Raw genomic sequence first — 20359 nt, 5'->3', positions numbered from 1 at the left:
AAAGAAGCAAAAAAAAAGTAAAAGCAAAAAGAAAAAAATAAAAGAAAAACAGACAAGGGAAGGGGGGGGGGGGGGGGGGGGGGGGATTGGGGGTGGGGTTAGAAAACATAGTAAATATAAAAAACAACTTAAAATGGCAATAATTTAATCTAAACATATTAGTAATCACTGAGTGTGGCAGTGTTAATATTAAACATGGAGTATAATGTGAAAGTCATTAAGAGACAAAAAGATACTGCATATTGGTTTTAAACACATTAAAGATTAAAAGGTACCCGATGACATAACCTCAGAATATATAAAAAACTGAAATCACAAAAAGAAACTGAAAAGTTCACACACACATAGAAGTTTCCAAGGAGGTGCCTACTTTTTAATTCATACTTACCACTAAGTACAGTATTTAACTGAAAAATGCTTTCAGCAGTGTCAACAATGTTATAGGAGAAAATATTCCTTGGAGAAATACATTACTAAGAAACAAACTGTTAAGTCAAGTTCACTAGAAAAAAAATCAGATATAAATAATGAAAACTCCTTTTCCTAACCGAAGTGTCATAAAATAAGCCACAAAATAAATGTTACCAAAAATAAGAAATACTACTGACTTCAAAAGAGGTGGTTAGATCCACAAGGGGCAGCAGGGGCAATCACACTCAGGAATATTTTATTCTCCATGAACCCTGGGAAAACTATGTATGTTTAAGAACATAAGCTTTGGGGTCCAAGAGACCTGAGTTTGAATGCTAACTCCTTGTGTTACAAAACTGAGATAAATATATTAAGCCCTAAGAGCTTTACTTTCCATATCAATTAAGTGGAGATAATAGTTTCTAACTCCATAAAGCTGTAAGGAGGATAAAATGAAATAATGCCTGGAACTAAGGGCCCCATAACTGATAACTACTATTTGTTACTACTAAATTGTAGTTGGGGTGCAATGTGTGAGAAACTGAGCAATGGGGACACGTGGGTGGCTCAGCTGGTTAACTGTCTGCCTTTGGCTCAGGTCATGATCCCACGGCCCTGGGAGCCTGCTTCTCCCTCTGCCTGCTGCTCCCCTTGCTTGTGATCTCTCTCTCTCTGACGAATACATAAAATCTTTAAAAAAATAAATTGAGCAATGTTCTTGGTATTATTTAACATATGTTTTCCAAACTTCTTTCAACTTTAAAATCAAATGGGAAGTATTTTCCATTTATTTCTCATAATATTTGGGTTCTCAATTCCCAACAACTAGTGTTAATTCTTTATTAAAATTAGGACTGCTAATTTTAGACTGAAGAATATGACTGGTAGAATAAATATAGGCTGTCACCCTACCACAATCTAAGGAAGAAAAAAGTTAAGAACTGCACTAATATTGTCCTTCACTACTCCTGTAATTTCTTACATTTTCAGAGAGAAAATACTCAATGGAATATATAATAGAAAATAATCAATGGAATATTTAAAAATACTCAATGGAATATAATCTTGCTTGAAATCAGAGAACAAGTCCAAACAGCTATTTTGATGGTCAGGATACCCCAAGTAACCTATTTTTACTGAATAAATGTCATTAATATGCTTAAAATAAAGTTCTATGGGCAAGAAAATTTTAAGTAATTAATGGAAGATATTATTCATACGTTTGAAGATTATATCAATTGCTTTTTAAAATGTATTTTATCTTCTTCTTTGAAGTAGGCTCGACACCCAACGTGGGGCTTGAACTCAGGACCCTGAGATCAAGAGCTACATTTTCCATCAACTGAGCCAGCCTGGTGCCCCTCGACCAGTTTTTCAAGACACATTTTTAGTTCTCAGTACTCAAGATGTAATTTTGAAGATACTGAAGAGCCCCCACCTTAGCTCCAAAATAAAAGGAACACTAAGCCTGAATTCCCATAACATTAAGGTTATTCCAAAATTTACAGATGAGGAATACAAGAAATTAAAGCGCATACTACTTGCACACTGTTTTTTTTTTTTCACATACCGGTCTATAAATCAATTCCTTATTTGCTTCTTGTAAATTCAGTTCAACAGGCTTTCTGTGACTTGTAAGTACAAAGCTAACAATATAGTTCCTTACCTTTCCATTAGCTTCTCTTTATCCCAATTGAAGTGGCTAAGGAGTATTCTTGTGATAGTTGCTGGATTCTAAAGAAGGGGGGAAAAAAAGTTATTTTAAGGTAATAGTACTTCATTAACATTTAGTGAATTTTAGGTTGAATTTAACTTCATCCCACCCAAATTTCCTTTCCTATTTCTTTATTCTACAAAGAAAAAAAAACCAAAATTTAATTATAAGATCAAGACTATTTAAAAATAGTTTGCCATACTAATTTGTCAGATTTCTACAGGATTCTAAAGCGGAATTCAAAATAAGCCAAAAAGAATGGATAAGGAAGATGTGGTTCATATATACAATGGAATATTACTCAGCCATCAGAAAGGATAATACCCACCATTTGCATCGACATGGATGGAACTGGAGGGGATTATGCTAAGTAAATAAGTCAAGCAGAGAAAGACAATTATCATATAGTTTCACTCATATGTGGAACATAAGGAATAGCGCAGAGGACCACAAGGGACTGGAGAGAAAACTGAATGGGAAAAAATCAGAGAGGGAGACAAACCATGAGAGACTCTGGAATCCGGGAACCGAACTGAGGATTACAGAAGGAACAGGGGTGGGAGGATGGGTAACTGGGTGGGCACGTGTGGTGATGAGCACTGGGTGTTATACACAACTAATGAATCACTGAACACTACATCAAAACTAATGATGTAGTACCATATGCCGGCCAATTAAATATAATAAAATTTTTTTTAAATAAGCCAAAAAGAAATCTAATGAAAACCTGCTGTATTAAATCAAGCACTAATTTAAATGAACTTTTACAATTAAGATTTAACATACTGTCACTCTGTTAACAAAATTTCTAATCAATAAAATTTCTAATCCTTTATTGTATTCAATAGTTCAAATGAATCTAAACCATTTATAAGTCATAAGGTCCTTCAGAGATATTTAATGAAAAAGACAAAATATTTGTATTGGGTAATAATTTAGAGAGTATAATCAGAGGCTACTGTTTCAGTTCTAGAAGGAAAGGCTAACAGCATGAAATAAACCCAAAACTGACTGTCCTATTGTTTCATGCTGTCATTTATTTTTATTAATATTTATTTCCATTTCCCATCAAACAAGTCAGGTTACTATCTGGGTACAGAATTTTAACCTAAAATGCTAGTTACAATGTCAGAGGTGGAACTCAAACTGAATCTGCTTATTTGTAGGTCACATATAATTTTATTACATCAAATAATATTTCAAAAAGATCTCTGCATAAAACTACTTCTGTATCACCATAGTGAGAACACAGTATTAGTTCTAACAACTGATTTAATTAAAAAGTTATCTTGCATAAAAATATCATGAAACAATACAATTTGTCATAGAAAAATTCGCCTACATTCAATACCCCTCCCCCAAATCCAAAGCTGTAGATAACGTTAACTTTCATTCACCCACTCTAGACACATTTTGCTAATCCATTTAGCTATCCTTGCTTCTTGGGCCCAGACCCCCTTAGGAATTCTCCTTTAACATAGCATTAGACAGACATCATCACTTTACAAGAGTTAATATCTAAAACAAAACAAAACAAAACAAAAAACCCTATTAACTGATCCTATTTTATGTTTATTTGTGCAGAATATACACAGTGTTTTGCCCAGCTCTTTCTCAGAAATATGATTCAACAATTTATTAACACCCTAACCGCCCCAACCCAACCCTGTTTGGAAACAGGTTTTCACAACAGGATCTGCCTGCAATTGAAATAATTATTCATTGAGGTTTAGTCACATGTAAAATAAAGGCAATAATCCTATCAATTAGTAGTGCCCATGAGAACTGTGTGACCTGTAACTCTGTGGCACCCAAATGCACGGTGTTCTCTACCACTAGACAGAGTAGAGTGCTTGGGGAAAATGTTTCAGGAGTTGCTGAAGTCTCAGCTTGCACACAGAAAAAAGGGAGAAGAGGACAAATGCTCTCTGATGCCCTCTGATGTTGCTGTAGTGTCTTTTCTGTGCTTGAGTTCCAGTATCAAAAATTATTATGGAAAGTTCAGTTAAAACACAGATTACTAGGGTCCATATGGTTCTACTTAATAGGTTTGGGGTAGGACATCCCAAAATGTGATCGTGATCCAAGGGATCAGAAAATTAGACCAGCAGTCTCCCAGATGAAGAAACAGGACAATTTTTCTATTTTTCATCTCATCCTTGAAAAATTGCTGTGTAGGTGTGTGTGCCTGAGGTACATATTATATCAAAGGTAGATGCTCCAAAGTTTTTCCTAGTAAGATAGACTGAAAAAATTCATCTCAACCACAGTGGCATGATAATGCCAAAATACTTATATTCTGCCTGGGTCTATGCTATGGGGCAGGAGATATTTCACAATACAAACTAAATAATTATATTGGGGGCACTATTTCAATGTAGCTGGCTTTATGTGCACTGCATATAAGGAAAGGTAATGGGAGAATAACACATACTGTGAATCTACCGTATGCCAAGCCCTATCTAAGGTACTTTATATACCCCCACTTAATTCTCAAAGCTCTCTGTAAGACAGCACTTATCTGCCATTTTTAATATGAGAAAACCATGATGAGACTCTTTGGAGGTTATAAAAATTACCCAATGTTATCTAGTTAATTAAGTGGAAAAGTTGTGAATTTTAGCCTACGACAATCTGAATCTAGTATTCTTTCATTTGTTCCACGTAGTAGAACCTAAAGGAATATTAAAGATCTCATTTTACTACTAGTCATATGTTTAATGACTAGTAGTAAAGGGTGAATCAAGACAGGATGAAGGGATGGCAGAAAGCTAAGAAACACAAGGGAGCCTTCTGGGAATGTTCTATTTCTTGAATGTGACAGTTGGTTAGATGAGGGAAAACACTTCTCAAAACAAACTATACGCTTAAAAATGGGTATATTCAGTCATACAGTTATACACCAATAATGTTAATTTATCTAAAAACAAAATAAACTGACTTCTGGTCCTGGCCAAGACAGAGTAATAAGCTCATTGCAGTGGCTCCCTCTCTCACTGATTACAACTAAAAACTGGACAAAAATCCTCTTCAACAGCAGGCAGATTGAGGAGAGAAGTGAAGAACAACAAATAAGGTGATGGCAGGTATCCTGTTTTTTATCTTTTATTTCCTGGCTTTGGAGTGGGTCATATAGGGAAACTGCTGCAGCAGGCAAGAGCAGCTAACACTGAAAGGAGAGAGTCTTTTCTGCTAGAGGATTATGGCAAAAGGCTCCTAACAATGTAAGGAAAATACTTAATTTTTTTTCTTTCTCTCCAGTTTCTCTAGGTCCTGCCTGAGGCCCGCCACAGCCATAAAACTACACTGCTGCAGAATGACAAGAGAAAATCCACTGCTCTGAATAGAAGAATCAGGAAGAGGGCCATTGTTGTGAAAAAAGTTGGGGGGGATCCATATTCTTTTCTCTCTTGCCACTTCACCTCAAGGCATGACAGGTAACAAACTAAGCCATGCTTCTGGCTAGAGGAATGAAGAAAAGGGTCTCTAGGAGTCAGAGAGTATAGGGGAAACTGCTGAGAAGAGAAATATGGAGGAGTAGACCCCTAATTCTGCTTATGAACCTGGGCTCACCTGCAAGCTATGCACATGTAGAATGCAGCTAAAGTACAGGAGAGGCTTTTAGACTACCACTATATATATAAATCCCTGCCCAAGTCCTAGATCAATCTAAGTGGGAAGGAAGGGAAGGGCAACTCAATACAGCAAAGGTTTGAAAACTGAACAGATAATGGAAAAAGTCAGAAAGAATATGCAGTTATAACCTAACTGGATTGACCTGTTTAATGAAACAAAAAATCCTCACCTCTGAAGGATTTAACAGGATGCAGAATCTCACAATATTCAGAACGTCCAGGACAGAATCCAAAAATTAACACGTATTGCAAGAACAACAGAAATCCGACCAATCCTCAAGGGAGAAAGTAATTAATAGAATGCCAACCCCAAGATGACCTAGATATTAGAAGTATAAAAGTTTAAAGCAACTATTAAAAACATGATCCATTAGGTGAGAATGGACAACTTAAAATGGAAAGAAGTTATAAAAAATAACCAAATGGAAATTTTAGAACTAAAAAACACAAAGGTTACTGGACAGGCTCAGTAGCCGAAAGGAGGTGACAAAGAAGACACTGAACTTGAAGATATAGCAATAAAAAATACCGAAACTTAAAACAGAAAAACTATCTTTTCTGTTTTGTTTTTAAAAGAACAGTCTCTTGCGGCACATGGGTGGCTCAGTCGGTTAAGCGGCTGCCTTCAGCTCAGGTCATGATCCCCGTGTCCTGGGATCAAGTCCCACACTGGGCTCCTTTGTCGGCAGGGAGCCTGCTTTCTCCCTCTGCCTGTCACTCTGCCTGCCTGTGCTCTCTCACTCTCTGACAAATAAATAAATAAAATCTTAAAAAAAAGAAAAAAAAAGAAAAAAAGAACAGTCTCTCGAGGTGCCTGGGTGGCTTAGTTGGTTAAACGTCTGCCTTCAGCTCAGGTCACGATCCCAGGTTCCTGGGTTGGAGCCCCACATCAGGCTCCCTGCTCAGTGGAAAGCCTGCTTCTCCCTCTCCCTCTACTGCTCCCCCTGCTTGTGCTCTCACTCTGTCAAATAAATAAAATCTTAAAAAAACAAAACACACCAGTCTCTCAGGGCCCTATGGGATAATACCAAAAGCTGTCAGCCTAGAATTCTATATTCAGTGAAAGTATAGTTCAGGAATGAAGACAAAGATATTCTTGGACCAAAAACCAAACCAAAACAAAACAAAAAAACCCCCAAAACTGGTGATTCATAGACCTGTACCCCTGGGGCTAATAATACATTATAAGTTAATAAAAAAATTAAAAAAAAATTTTTTAAAGGAATAAAAAAAAAAGAAAAAAAGAAACTGTGGTACACCCACAATGCACTACTACTCAGCAAAAGAACGAACTATTGATACATAAAATATGAATGAATCTCAAATGCAAATTCTAAGTGAAAGAAGCCAGATTCAACAGGCTACATATTGTACAATTCCAAACAAAACCACAGGAATGGTGTATAAATTCCTGGTTGCCAGGGGAGGGTTTAAACAAATGGGGTAGCAGGAAGGAATTATTTTTAAAATTTTTTTAAGATTTTATTTATTTACTTGACAGAGAAAGATCACAAGTAGGCAGAGAGGCAGGCAGAGAGAGAAGAGGAAGCAGACTCCCTGCCAAGCAGAGAGCCCGATGCGACCTCGATCCCAGGACCCCAGGATCATGACCTGAGCCGAAGGTAGAGGCTTTAACCCACTGAGCCACCCAGGCGCCCAGGAAGGAATTTTTAAGGCGGCCATTATGGAACTGTTCTGTATGTTGATTGTGGTAGCAAATACAGAACACCAGGCCCTGGTCAAAATAAATGAAACTGTACACCCAAAAGCATAAATTTCACAGAAATTAATATATAAATTTAAAATATTAAGTTATAAAAGTAATCTAACCTACAGTGGAGCATCTATAATGGAGTTCTTTTTAAAGTACAGTAAGCGTCAAAAGAACGATGCTGAATAGAAGGAACACAGACACGAAATTATTCAGTGCCAGGCACTCTAAACACATCATATTTCTTTTTTTTTTTTTTTAAGATTTTATTTATTTATTTGACAGACAGATCACAAGTAGGCAGAGAGGCAAGCAGAGAGAGAGGAGGAAGCAGGCTCCCCGCCGAGCAGAGAGCCCGATGCGGGGCTCGATCCCAGGACCCTGGGATCATGACCTGAGCTGAAGGCAGAGGCTTTAACCCACTGAGCCACCCAGGCACCCCCAAACACATCATATTTCATTTAATCTTTACAGCAACACTTTATACAAGGTAAGCATTATTTACATTTTACAGATGAAGTTAGAAAGATTAAGTCATTTGACCCATGATGAAATAAGATTAATAGAATCTGAATAGTAGGAAAATTTTCTAAAAATTTATATTGTAACACCACCCTTAAAGATTCTGATTTAACTGCTTTAGGCTGGGGCCCAGTCAAGGGAGAGATATCACCTATGATTGCTACCAAAATTCTTGATTAGTTAAGTAGAAAGTCAATTCAAGCTCTTGGTTGAAATAACTTTTCATCCTACTTTTACTGGCAGTTCTCATTTCTTAAAGATACAAACAAAAAGATATAAAAAGTTAACAAACAAAATCAATATAATTAGAAAATTAGTACTAGCAGCAGCATTTAACTTCTAGGGCAATAAAACAATCTGAAATCTCACATATTCTCCAGTGGTGAACTCTAAACTACGGTCCCTCATTTGGGCTACATATTAAAATCTCCTGAGGAACTTGAAAAATACCAATACTTGGACTTCACCATAGCAATTCTGATTGAAAGTTTTGTTTTTTGTTTTTTTTAGAAAGCCAACTTTTTTTTAAATTATTTATTTATTTATTTATTTGACAGAGAGAGAGAGAGAGAGAGAGAGAGAGAGAGAGATATCACAAGTAGGCAGAGAGGCAGGCAGAGAGAAGTGGAGGGAAGCAGGCTCCTTGCTGAGCAGAGAGCCCAATGCAGGGCCTGATCCCAGGGCCCTGAGATCATGACCTGAGCAGAAGGCAGAGGCTTAATCCACTGAGCCCCCTGTTTTTTTTAAAAGATGTATTTATTTTGGAGAGAGTACACACGTGCAGGGGTTGGGAGGGAAGGGTAGACGCAGATGGAGAAAGAGAATCTCAAGCAGACTCGTCATGACCTAGCAGTGTAATACTGTAGTAATTTGAAGAAAACTACATTCTAAGGTTATAGCAGCAGTATATGGTTTGAAAGTATCTACAAAGTTCTGTTGTAAAAAGTGGGTGTGAAGGGGCGCCTGGGTGGCTCAGTGAGTTAAGCCTCTGCCTTCAGCTCAGGTCGTGATCCCACTCCTGGGATCAAGCCCCACATCGGGTTCTCTGCTCAGTGGGGAACCTGCTTCCCCCCTCTCTCTCTGCCTGCCTCTTTGCTTACTTGTGATCTCTCTCTCTGTCAAATAAATAAATAAAATCTTAAGGAAAAAAAAGAAAAAAGAAAGTGGGTGTGAATACGCCAAATCTCCCAGCTGATGCCTTAATGTCAATGCACTGTCATCCTCCATTCATTGATCAAGCAGTTCTCAACGTTGGTAGCACATTAGAATCATATAACGAACTTTAAAAAAACCAATATGGAGGCCACACCCTACACTAAATACATCAGAGGACAAAGTGAGGAAAGAACCTGGGCATTACCAGCTTTTTGAAAGCTCCCTGGCAATTCCGTTACATAGCCAAAGTGAAGAACTACATATCTAAATGTATGTATTCCCATGTATACACATATATACACATGTGTATACATGTATACAGATGCCCGCATTTAAAAGAGTGTGACATAAATAAATAAATAAGTAAATAAATAAATAAATATAAAAGAACATGACAGGATATCCTGGTAGAATTAACCAAGTTATTGAATGACACTCCTATGATTAGTATTGTGGGAAAGCAACTATTTTTTTTAAAGGTCTCAATACACAACTATCTTATTTTAGGAGAAAGCTCAATATTAAATGAATAGGTTTCATAAAAGAGTAGCTGAAGATGAAACAGCAAAAAAACCACTTTTTAACCCAATGAACATACACAGAAAGGCCTAAGAGCCTAGCTTTTCATTTATCTCAGAATTTGATCCACAATGGAATTAAACAGGTTATACATTCCATCTCAACACTCTGACAAATTTCCTACAAAAACATGGGCTCATAGAAAACGAATGAAATCTTGCCATTTGCAATGACATGAATGAAGCTAGATAGTACTATGCTAAGTAAGTCAGAAAAAGACAAATACTGTATGACTTCACTCATATGTGGAATTTAAGAAACAAAACAAACAAGCAAAAGAAATAAATAGGGAGAGAGGCAAACCAAGAAAAAGACTCTTAACTATGGAGAACAAACTAATGGGTTTTCAGTGGGGAGGGGGCAGGAGGACGGGTGACATAGGTGATGGGGATTAAGGAGAGCACTCATTGTGATGAGCACTGGTGATGTATGTAAGTACTGAATCAGGACACTAACACCTGAAACTAATATAACACTGTACATTAACTCTACTGGAAATTAAATAAAAATTAAAAAAAAAAGAATGGCCTCATTTAAAAAAAATTTATTTTAATTTTTTTATTAACATAAAATGTATTATTAGCCCCAGGGGTACAGGTCTGTGAATCACCAGGTTTACACACTTCACAGCACTTACCATAGCACATACCCTCCCCAATGTCCATAACCCCACCACCCTCTCCCTAACCCCCGCACCCCTGGCAACACTCAGTTTGTTTTGTGAGATTAAAAGTCTCTTACGGTTTGTCTCCCTCCCGATCCCATCTTGTTTCATTTATTCATTTCCTACCCCCAAACCCCCCACGTTGCATCTTTCCTTCCTCATATCAGGGAGATTGTAGGATAGTTGTCTTTCTTCGATTGACTTATTCCGCTAAGCATAATACCCTCCAGGTCCATCCACATCATCACAAATGGCAAGATTTCATTTCTTTTGATAGAAATGGCCTCATTTTTATAGTAGGTTTTCCATCTAGTTTAATCTACAAGCTCCTCCAGAGCTGCTGATAATCCACCAAATTTTGTAGACACTTGTTTGGTAATGCCTTAATATCAGAAACCCAAAAGCCATAAAATATAAAAACTTCTGTATAGAAAGAAGTATTTGCAACACCTGCAATAAACAGTAAATAAGCAAACATACAAGTCTATAAAAAACAATCCAACACAAATGGATGGTTTATGAATTCTAAGAATACAACTGGCTGAAAAACAAGAAAATATTCAATCTCCTTAATTACAACAAGTACTTTTAATCTGCCACAATGACTAAGATCTTCAAAGTTTACAATACCCAGGGACAAAGGAAGGGGAATATTTCATGTTAGTGAAGTGCAACTTTTGAGAGTACTTTGGCAGAACGGATCAAAATTAAAAATGCACATGACCTAAGATAGGATCTAAAGATTCCACTTCCAGAAACCTACTCTGCAGAAACATGTATGTGTAGAAGGGGGCCACCTGGGTGGCTAAATCAGTGAGGCATCTACCTTCGTCTCAGGTCACAATCACAGGGTCCTACCTGGCGTTCTCCCTCCCTGCCTCTCCCACTGCCACTCCCCCTGCTTGTGCTTTCTGTCAAATAAATAAAATACTTTTTAAAGACAGGTTAAGTATAGGAGGGGAAGAATAAGAAATTTCACACGCACATTATTTGGGAAAAAAATAAAGCAAAGATAACCTACATTTTTCCAAAGGCAAATTTGCCTATAAATTATGTCATATCCATACTTAGAATATTATGCAATAAAACAAAAAAAATCTGTTTGCACTGACATGGAAGGATATTCATGAGACATCACTGAGTGAAAAAAAGTTACTGAGCAACGTACAATGTTCCATTTTCTAGTTACAAAAAGAAAGTAAAGTTCATTTTGTTGTTGTTGAAGATTTTATGTATTTGAGGGGCAACTGGGTGGCTCAGTTATTGGGCGTCTGCCTTCGACTCGGGTTGTGGTCCCAGGGTCTTGGGATTGAGTCCTGTGTTGGGCTCCCTGCTCAGGGGAAGCCTGCTTCTCCCTCTCCCACAACCCCTGCTTGTGTTCCCTCTCTTGCTGTGTCGCTCTCTGTCAAATAAATTTTAAAAATCTTTAAAGAAAAAAAAATATTTTAGTTATTTGAGAGAGAAATATGAGTGGAAGGGAGGAGCAGAGGGAGAGGGAGAAGCAGACTCCCCACTGAGCAGGGAGCCCGATGTGGGTCTCCATCCCAGGACCCTGAGATCATGACCTGAGTAGAAAGCAGATGCTTAACAGATTGAGCCACCCTGGCACCTGTGGTAAAGTTCTATGATATACTCAACATGTAATAAAATGTTTAGAAGTATTTATATTAAAGCTGTTCTGGAGTTACCATCTCTGGGGACTGGTCTGGGAATGGGGTGAAAAAAATGTGTTTTTTCTCTACTTAATGATATGAATAGAAGTTTAGAGTACTACTTCTATAACAATCAACTGTAAACAGTTCAAGGTTGCTTGCTTCTTAAAACTGTAGTTCACAAAATCACAATCACCTGAGTCTGTCAGAAATTCTGAATCCTAAGTCCTGGTCCACATCTACTGAATCATTTCAACCAGACTCTCAAAAGTTCCTGAGGTGATGTATATGCACAGTGAAATTAACAAGAAGACACAAGCTACAGCAAGTAGCTTTACTAACCATAAAATGTTTCATTTCCAAATTCTCCTTAGATTTAATTAAATACATGATTTCTTTAAGAAATTATCATGTCTAATTCAGATAGAATTTTTCTTCTCTTAGAAGGTATGTAAGTATGTTGAGAACTTTATACTAAGAGTCACTAAAAACTGAAATATAGGGGCGCCTGTGTGGCTCAGTCAGTTAAGCGGCTTTCCCACTTGCCTTTCCCACTGGAGATGCTTCTTGAAAGATTACTTCAGCAAAAATTTCACAGTTTAACTCACTACCCTTAGAGATTCATTAAAATGAAAATTTAACACTGATAAGCTTTGACCAAAGAGAATTCTGTAGATCCATGTGCTAAGGTATGCATTTGAACTACAAATGTAATCCTGACATACCAAAACTTGTTACTGAATCCATTTAATGAACTACCATCAGTAACATCTCAAATCTGGCTTTGTTAACTTGCCCTTGTACATACATTTTATGAAGGCAATTCCTTCCTTCTATGTCATCTCAAATTTGGAGAGTCAAAATTTCACCTCTAGAAGAATGTCAAGAGTTTAATCAGAATTTAATAAAATAGGGGCGCCTGGGTGGCTAAGTGGGTTAAGCCGCTGCCTTCGGCTCACGTCATGATCTCAGGGTCCTGGGATCGAGTCCCGCATCGGGCTCTCAGCTCAGCAGGAAGCCTGCTTCCCTCTCCCTCTCTCTCTGCCTGCCTCTCTTTGCCTACTTGTGATCTCTGTCAAATAAATAAATAAAAGCTTTAAAAAAAAAAGAATTAAATAATTAAAATGTTTCTGTAAAAAGAAGAAAGGATACTATCACTATGTGTAATTATTTGATTTATTCTGTAAAAATTCAGCTGCAAACCACAAACAAAGGCATGTGATGAAAGGGATCCATTTATATGGAGGATGGAAGGGATCCATTTATATGAAGGATAGGTAAAATTTCTATTTTACATCAGAAAACAAATTGACATCTTTACATAGCAATGTATGGTTCAGCATCTAACTGATCAAGAGCCAAGTCACCTCCAACAAAAATAACCCTAGTTTTAAACATTTACCATTACATGAGGCCCCCATTCAAGACAATGTTTTCTTAGGTTTCTGTCTCCTGAGGAGGAAAAAGCCCTGCATAATCTTTCGAGGGGGGGAAAAAATCCTTCAGATAAAAGCTCAAGAACCAAAAGAAAAGGCCAAGAACCGAGTAACTACCAATTCCAAATTACTTTGGTGTAATGGGGCTACTTTAAATATAAATGAAGGTTCTATATAGACCACCTTATATTACTTAACTATTTTTGCAGTAATTCAGAACTGTTAGAGAATTATTTAAGAATCTTCTTAGTTATCGGGGCACCTGGGTGGCTCAGTTGGTTGGGCAACTGCCTTCTGCCCAGGTCATAATCCTGGAGTCCCAGGATCGAGTCCCACATCGGGATCCTGCTTGGCAGGGAGTGCTTCTCCCTCTGACCTCTCTCCTATCACACTCTGTCTCTCTCTCTGAACTAAATAAAATCTTAAAAAAAAAAGAAGAAGAAGAAGAATCTTCTTAGCTTTCTATTCATAATCTCACCTCTGGGTTCCAACTGTCAAGCCCAAAGTATTAGTATTCTACACATAGCTATCATGCCACACACTGAAAATGTTCCACAAACACAACCAAAACACTTGAATGACCTCAAGGTACCGCACTTCACTTAACACAACCATTAGCCACCTCCAAACTACCTAAAGATGGCATACCAAATTGTATTATTTCTGCAAAGTGAAATGAATATTAAGTGTTGTATAATACACTTAATGTATTATGGATAAGAGATAATGTTATCTCTTCTTCTGGAAGCACTTTAAAAAAACAGATGCATACAAATTCCCAACTATTTCTTAATAACAAATTTTAACAGTACAGTATTTGAATTAGTACTTCCTCCTTTCTCATCACAGCAAATCAAAATACCTATTGACCAGTGGTAGGATTCTGATTAGCAATTCACTATTTCTTACCTACACTCTATATATTAAAATATGTAAAACAGAAAAATAAGTGAGACTCTGAAAATCATAGTGCTTATTTAAAGGCGTACAGAAGTTTTAATTTGTATCTCAGAAAGACCCTATTAAAAAGCCACTGTAAATTTCTTTCAAGCTCAGGAAGTTGCCATAAAGCCAAATGATCTTGAAATAGACACAAATATACTGCTGTATCATTTAAATAAAGTTTTATGGGGCGCCTGGGTAGCTCAGTGGGTTTAAAGCCTCTGCCTTCAGCTTAGGTCATGATCCCAGGGTCCCGGGAAAAGAGCCCCACATCGGGCTCTCTGCTCAGCGGGGAGACTGCTTCCATTCCTCTCTGCCTGCCTCTCTGCCTACTTGTGATCTATCTGTCAAATAAATAAATAAAACCTTAAATAAATAAATAAATAAAGTTTTACAACCTAGCTGTATATCTCCAATACATTCTCCTGCTAATTACTCTCAAAATACACAGGCTCAGTGACTAAGAATCATAAAAAAGAAACACGTGGAAGATACAACTAGAACCTTCCTCCCTTCATGAGGTTTATAATGAATACCTGGACTGAGAACACTTCTACATATATTTGCTGAGAGGATTTTAAAAAAATCCTCTGTGCTCACTTCAGCAGCACAGGTACAAAACTGAAACAACACCGAGCACTGTGCAAATTCAGAAACGTTCCATATTTCTGTGTCAAAGAGTTCAGAGAACATCAACTAAGGTAGAATTTTCCTGACTGATAAAAGATGACAGTTTAAACATTTAAATATTTTTAAAAGACTTTATTTATTTGAGAGAGTGTGCATGTGTGTGCATGAGCGGAAGGAGGGTCAGAGGGGAAGGAATAAGGAAACCCTGCAATGAGCAGGAAGCCAGACAAAGGGACTCGATCCCAGGATCCGAAGATCATGATCTAAGATGAAGGCAGACACTTAACCAATGAGCCACCCAGGCACCCTGTCTAAATATTTTTAAATTTAGTGTATGTGCACAGTTTTAGAAGTTAATTATAACCTCAAGGTTTAACAATCCTCTCTGACACACCTCAGTCACTAATGATTTCCAATCCTCTGAGGCAAGCATTTTATATTCTTTTTCCAGTTTCTTCTGGTATTTTTTAAGCCACTATCCATTGTTTTTAACAATCATAACAGGAATTCCAGACAGGAGAGAGAAGAAAACTACCAAAGCTGTATTATAAATACATTTCCCAAAGCTTTAGAAGGACACAAGTCTTCCAGCTTAAAGTGTCACAATGAGAAGATTCACATTTAACACATCTCTTCAGACAACAAAGGATAAAGAGAAAAGGCTGAAACTTTAAAGTCATCAAGAAACGAGAACCAGACTGGGACTAGATTTATTAGTTTTCATAAACATTCCAATCTAGACTTTCTCAGCTAGCCCATCCAGCAACCAAATTTGAAGGCAAATTAAAGACACCATCAGGGCCACAACAAATATCATAAGAAAAGTTACATAGGAGTTAAATTAAGGATGCAGCCCACCAAATGAGATTAAATCAAGAAGAAAAAACAGATCTAAGAAACAGAGGCTCCAACTCAAGAGTACAGTAAGAGGCTTAGTGGGAAGGGCATCCTGATTAGAAGAGCAGGATGGAGGGCTCCAGGACAGTGTAAATACAATCCAAATGACCTTGATACCACAATCATTGTTCTCAGGAAGGTCCAGAGCATTTGGCATTGAGCCTGTTTAAAAAAAAAAAAAAAAAGTAATAATCCTAATATACTACTTGAACTATCATATAACAACAAACATTGTTCAATAGCGTCACTTCAAAAAAAAAAATCAAGCTATGAGCAAATTAATACTTGGCTATGATCACAAACCAAAAGGACTTTGATAACATAAAAATGATAACCCACTCTGTGCCACCTATAAAGGTAAGAGAAGAAAGGAAGAGGAAAATGTCAAAAGGTAATGGAAAAGAAAGAGGTATATGTATATTAAAGTTATAAGTGTAATCATCTGGAGATGATAATAACTTTTTCATTTGTTACCACATACATGTTTAAAACAAATTAACAAATTGGAGAAAAGACATACAGTAATAATCATACATTAAGAACTCATTAAGAAAAGGTGTAAGGATACGAAAAGACAGTTCAGAGAAATGTTCGATTAAACCAAGCAATATTTTATCAGGCTAATGAAAATTTTAAGAGTCTTAATACTGTCAGCAAAGGTGCAAAGAAAATGACAGTTCATAAACTCAATAAACCTTGAAAACATTCCATCTTATTTACAAAAACTGTAAATGTTGGGGCATCTGGGTGGCTCAGTGGGCTAAAGCCTCTGCCTTTGGCTCGGGTCATGATCCCAGGGTCTTGGGATGGAGCCCCGCATCTGGCTCTCTCCTCAGCAGGGAGCCTGCTTCCCCGGCTCTCTCTCTACCTGCCTGTCTGCCTACTTGTGATCTCTGTCAAATAAATAAAATCTTTAAAAAAAAAAAAACAACTGTAAATGTCAATACCCAAAGTCCAGCAAGCCCACTTCCAAGGTTAGGTTAGGTCAAGAAAGGAAAAGGAAGGGAACAATAGGAAGGGGACACACAATACAGAGAGGAAAAAATGCCAAACTGATAAGTTCGTATCAGAAAATACTGTACAAACAATTTTTAAGTCCACAGTAATACTGAAGGAAAAAAATAGCGACTTGCAGAATAAACTAGAACTGGAGCAGGAAGCGGAAAAGAGCACCAATATAACCCATATATTTTTCTTCTAAAATATTTCAATTATAGACTGACATTTATTGACATAAGAACATTATTTTTTTAAAAAATCAAATCTGAGCAATGATAGATCCAGTTAACAGTTCCCATCTTCACACCCTTAGTAAGAAACCCTTTTCAAAAAGACATCAACCAAATTTTGTAAAGATACCAACCAACAACCACTTTAAAAGGGGAAAAAAACTGAAAAGCAGAAGTTGTTTCTGAAATGTCAACAGTGGCAGAGTCAGGATTAGAGGAACTTAGATCCCTAAAATTCAGAATTTGTTTGCTTTTATGTTGATCTAGATTGAACAATTTTATAGAAATTAGAGACTTGTGACAAATACTCCTTTTAATACTGCCGTATTATACAAGGTAAACAAAGATTTACAATCTATTTAGACCATGAAATACATAAAATACATTTGGAAGAAGGGGCTAAATATGAAAATAGGAAAGTAAAAAAGTTAACCAAAAAGGTTTCCAAGACCCCCCAAAAAGGGCTCTCTCAAACATCAAAGCATCTTGTTTCAACACAATTGATTTAAAAAACCTCTATTATGGTATACAATGAAACTCCAAAATACATTTCCACATTAAAAGAACACACACTAGTTCTCCTCAATATAGTATACAGTTTATTACAGTATTAACTACTAACCTCAGCCTCCTGGGCCAGAATTTAAGCAGTGGCTACTTGAGATCTTAGGTTTTACAGTCATTTTGAAAATCTAGCAATCTTCACTGAAAATCAAATACAAACCTATATCTGCCTTTTCATTTGGAAAGCCTTGAAAAGCACCATATTAACCTATTTAGAAAAACATAGCCCCTTCCTTTCAGAAGCACATCAACAAATGACGCAAAGATCTGTATCATTTAGCTATCCCTAGAATCTCACTTTGTCAGCCAATACTAGAACCTCGGAGCGCCTGGGTGGCCCAGTGGGTTAAAGCCTCTGCCTTCAGCTCAGGTCATGATCTCAGGGTCCTGGGATCAAGCCCCATATCAGGCTCTCTGCTTAGCAGGGAGCCTGCTTCCCCCTCTCTCTCTGCCTGCCTCTCTGCCTACTTGTGATCTGTCAAATAAATAAATAAAATCTTAAAAAAAAAAAAAAGGCAAACTCATACTTCACCTTACATGTAAGCTTTCCATTTCTTTTTCTTCAAACATTTGCATTGTATTGCCTGAGCTCTTAAAGCTTGCCTCTGATTCAGTCTTAGAATTCAGTATAAAAAAAGCTGTTGCTCTCTCATTCTAACACAGCATTTTAAAAAGGAAAGAAGCCAGGTATTGGTATTATAATTGCTATCATTTTGCAATCACAAAATCTAAGCAACTATCTAAGCAAATGGTACAAATATTTAAATGGAAATCCTTAAACTTCCTCATAGAAGTTAAACAACCTGGAAAATTTAGATTATTTTCATCAAAATATTCTGGATTCAGACATAGAAAATATACATACATGGCCATATCAATCTAGCTTTCCTCCTTTTTCTCCCACAGTTTTACAAACGGGTCCTCTGTCATCATAGTTTCTGCAAACCAACCAGGTCCATGAATCAAGCAAATAACATTAACACCCTCCATTTAACCATTTCTTCTATTATTTACCACTTTTTTTTTTTTTAAAGATAGTGGCAAACACCAATTTACTTTGTTGCCTAACTGCCAAAGCTTCTGGTTTAAAAAATAATAAAACTGTGCCCTTTATAAGGAGATAGATCAAGTTCGTCATGTCCAAACAGGCTTGTCATCAGGATTTATAGGATAAACGGTGTGCCCTTAAATGATGAGGCACTTGCCGCCAAAATGTGCTTTCACATATGTGCGTTTAATGGTCCTTTAATGACTTGTCTTTGGAATGATTCTGTCCTACCTTTGCTGCTGCAGCCCGCCTGTCCTTTGCATCACTGAATTCATACTTCTGGAAGTACCCAATATGCACTGTAACAGACAGATGGACAGATCAATGGGCCACAGCGGCAAAGGCCAGATAGACAGACTTGATAAAAATTAAAATCAAGGTATACAAAGGGAAGGGGAAACCAGAAGAGAACATATCTACCTATATTCTACAAGCAAAATATCTGAACTTCAGGCCTACAATCCTCCCATACACATACCCAAGTAAACTATTTTTGATTTCCGTATCATTCCCTTCTTTCAAGTAGAAATAGTACACTGCAATAGGCAAACTAATCAGTATTTCTAATACCATCAACAGTTAGAGAACAGACATTTCTGTAACCATGCCACACAGTTTCTTCAGAGGTAGTTACTCTTTAATACAAAATTATTTTTCACATCCGAAGACTTTCTATGACAAAATTAATAAGGCAATTATTATATGCAGAAAACTTCTATAATACTATCATCTATGTGATTCAAGTATATTTGGAATCACAAAGTAAAAGTAGTATCTCAGCATTTTACCTTCCTACATTTCCCTGTCTATGTAAAAATGGTTGCTAGCACCACATCTAGATAACTTTGGGGGCTTAAAAGAATGTATTGATGTCATTTAGGCCAATTACCAAGATACAGTAAAACATATACAAAATTACCAACAGTATCTTTAAAATCTACTTAGAGTTCCTCCTGTTACTTCAAATCCATTCAAACAAGTATTCACATTTCAAGAAATTTCTGAATTATTTTTAAAACACCTTAATACCGGGGTGCCTGGATGGCTCAGTGGGTTAAGCCTCGGCTCAGGTCATGGTCTCAGGGTCCTGGGATTGAGCCCCACATCAGGCTTTCTGCTTGGCGGGGAGCCTGCTTCCCACTCTCTCTCTCCGTCCCACTCTCTCTCCGTCTACCTCTCTGCCTACTTGTGATCTCTCTCTCTCTGTCAAATAAATAAATAAAAAATCTTAAAACACACACACACCTTAAGATCTCAAAATGCTAGCCTGCTTAAGCTTCATTAAAAGCTTAGGTCTGTGTAAAAGTAATCTTAATTTAATCAAACATTTTATTTTGCATGCATCTAAGATAATGTAGATTCCTTCTCCACGTTTTCTTTTTTTTTTAAGATTTTATTTATTTGACAGAGAGAGAGATATCACAAGTAGGCAGAGAGGCAGGCAGAGAGACAGAGGGGAGGAAGCAGGCTCCCTGCGGAGCAGAGAGCCCGACGCGGGGATCGATCCCAGGACCCTGGGATCATGACCTGAGCCGAAGGCAGAGGCTTTAACCCACTGAGCCACCCAGGC

At 37.2% G+C, this 20359-nt stretch overlaps 1 protein-coding gene across 1 annotated transcript in view; it reads right to left on the bottom strand.

Annotated features, from left to right (window-relative positions):
* The window catches only part of ARIH1 (ariadne RBR E3 ubiquitin protein ligase 1), a 117689-nt gene that overhangs the window by 69598 nt on the left and 27732 nt on the right, over positions 1-20359 (bottom strand). Inside the window, exon 2 of the mRNA XM_032864992.1 lies at positions 2078-2145. Coding sequence (XP_032720883.1) covers positions 2078-2145 — 68 coding nt within the window. The remainder of the gene's footprint in view (positions 1-2077; positions 2146-20359) is intronic.

Source organism: Lontra canadensis, unplaced genomic scaffold (genome assembly GCF_010015895.1).
Source record: "Lontra canadensis isolate GAN:19392208 unplaced genomic scaffold, GSC_riverotter_1.0 scaffold28, whole genome shotgun sequence".
NCBI lineage: Eukaryota > Metazoa > Chordata > Mammalia > Carnivora > Mustelidae > Lontra > Lontra canadensis.
The sequence above is the reverse complement of the archived record's forward strand: the minus strand, read 5'-3'. Positions and strand labels throughout refer to the sequence as shown.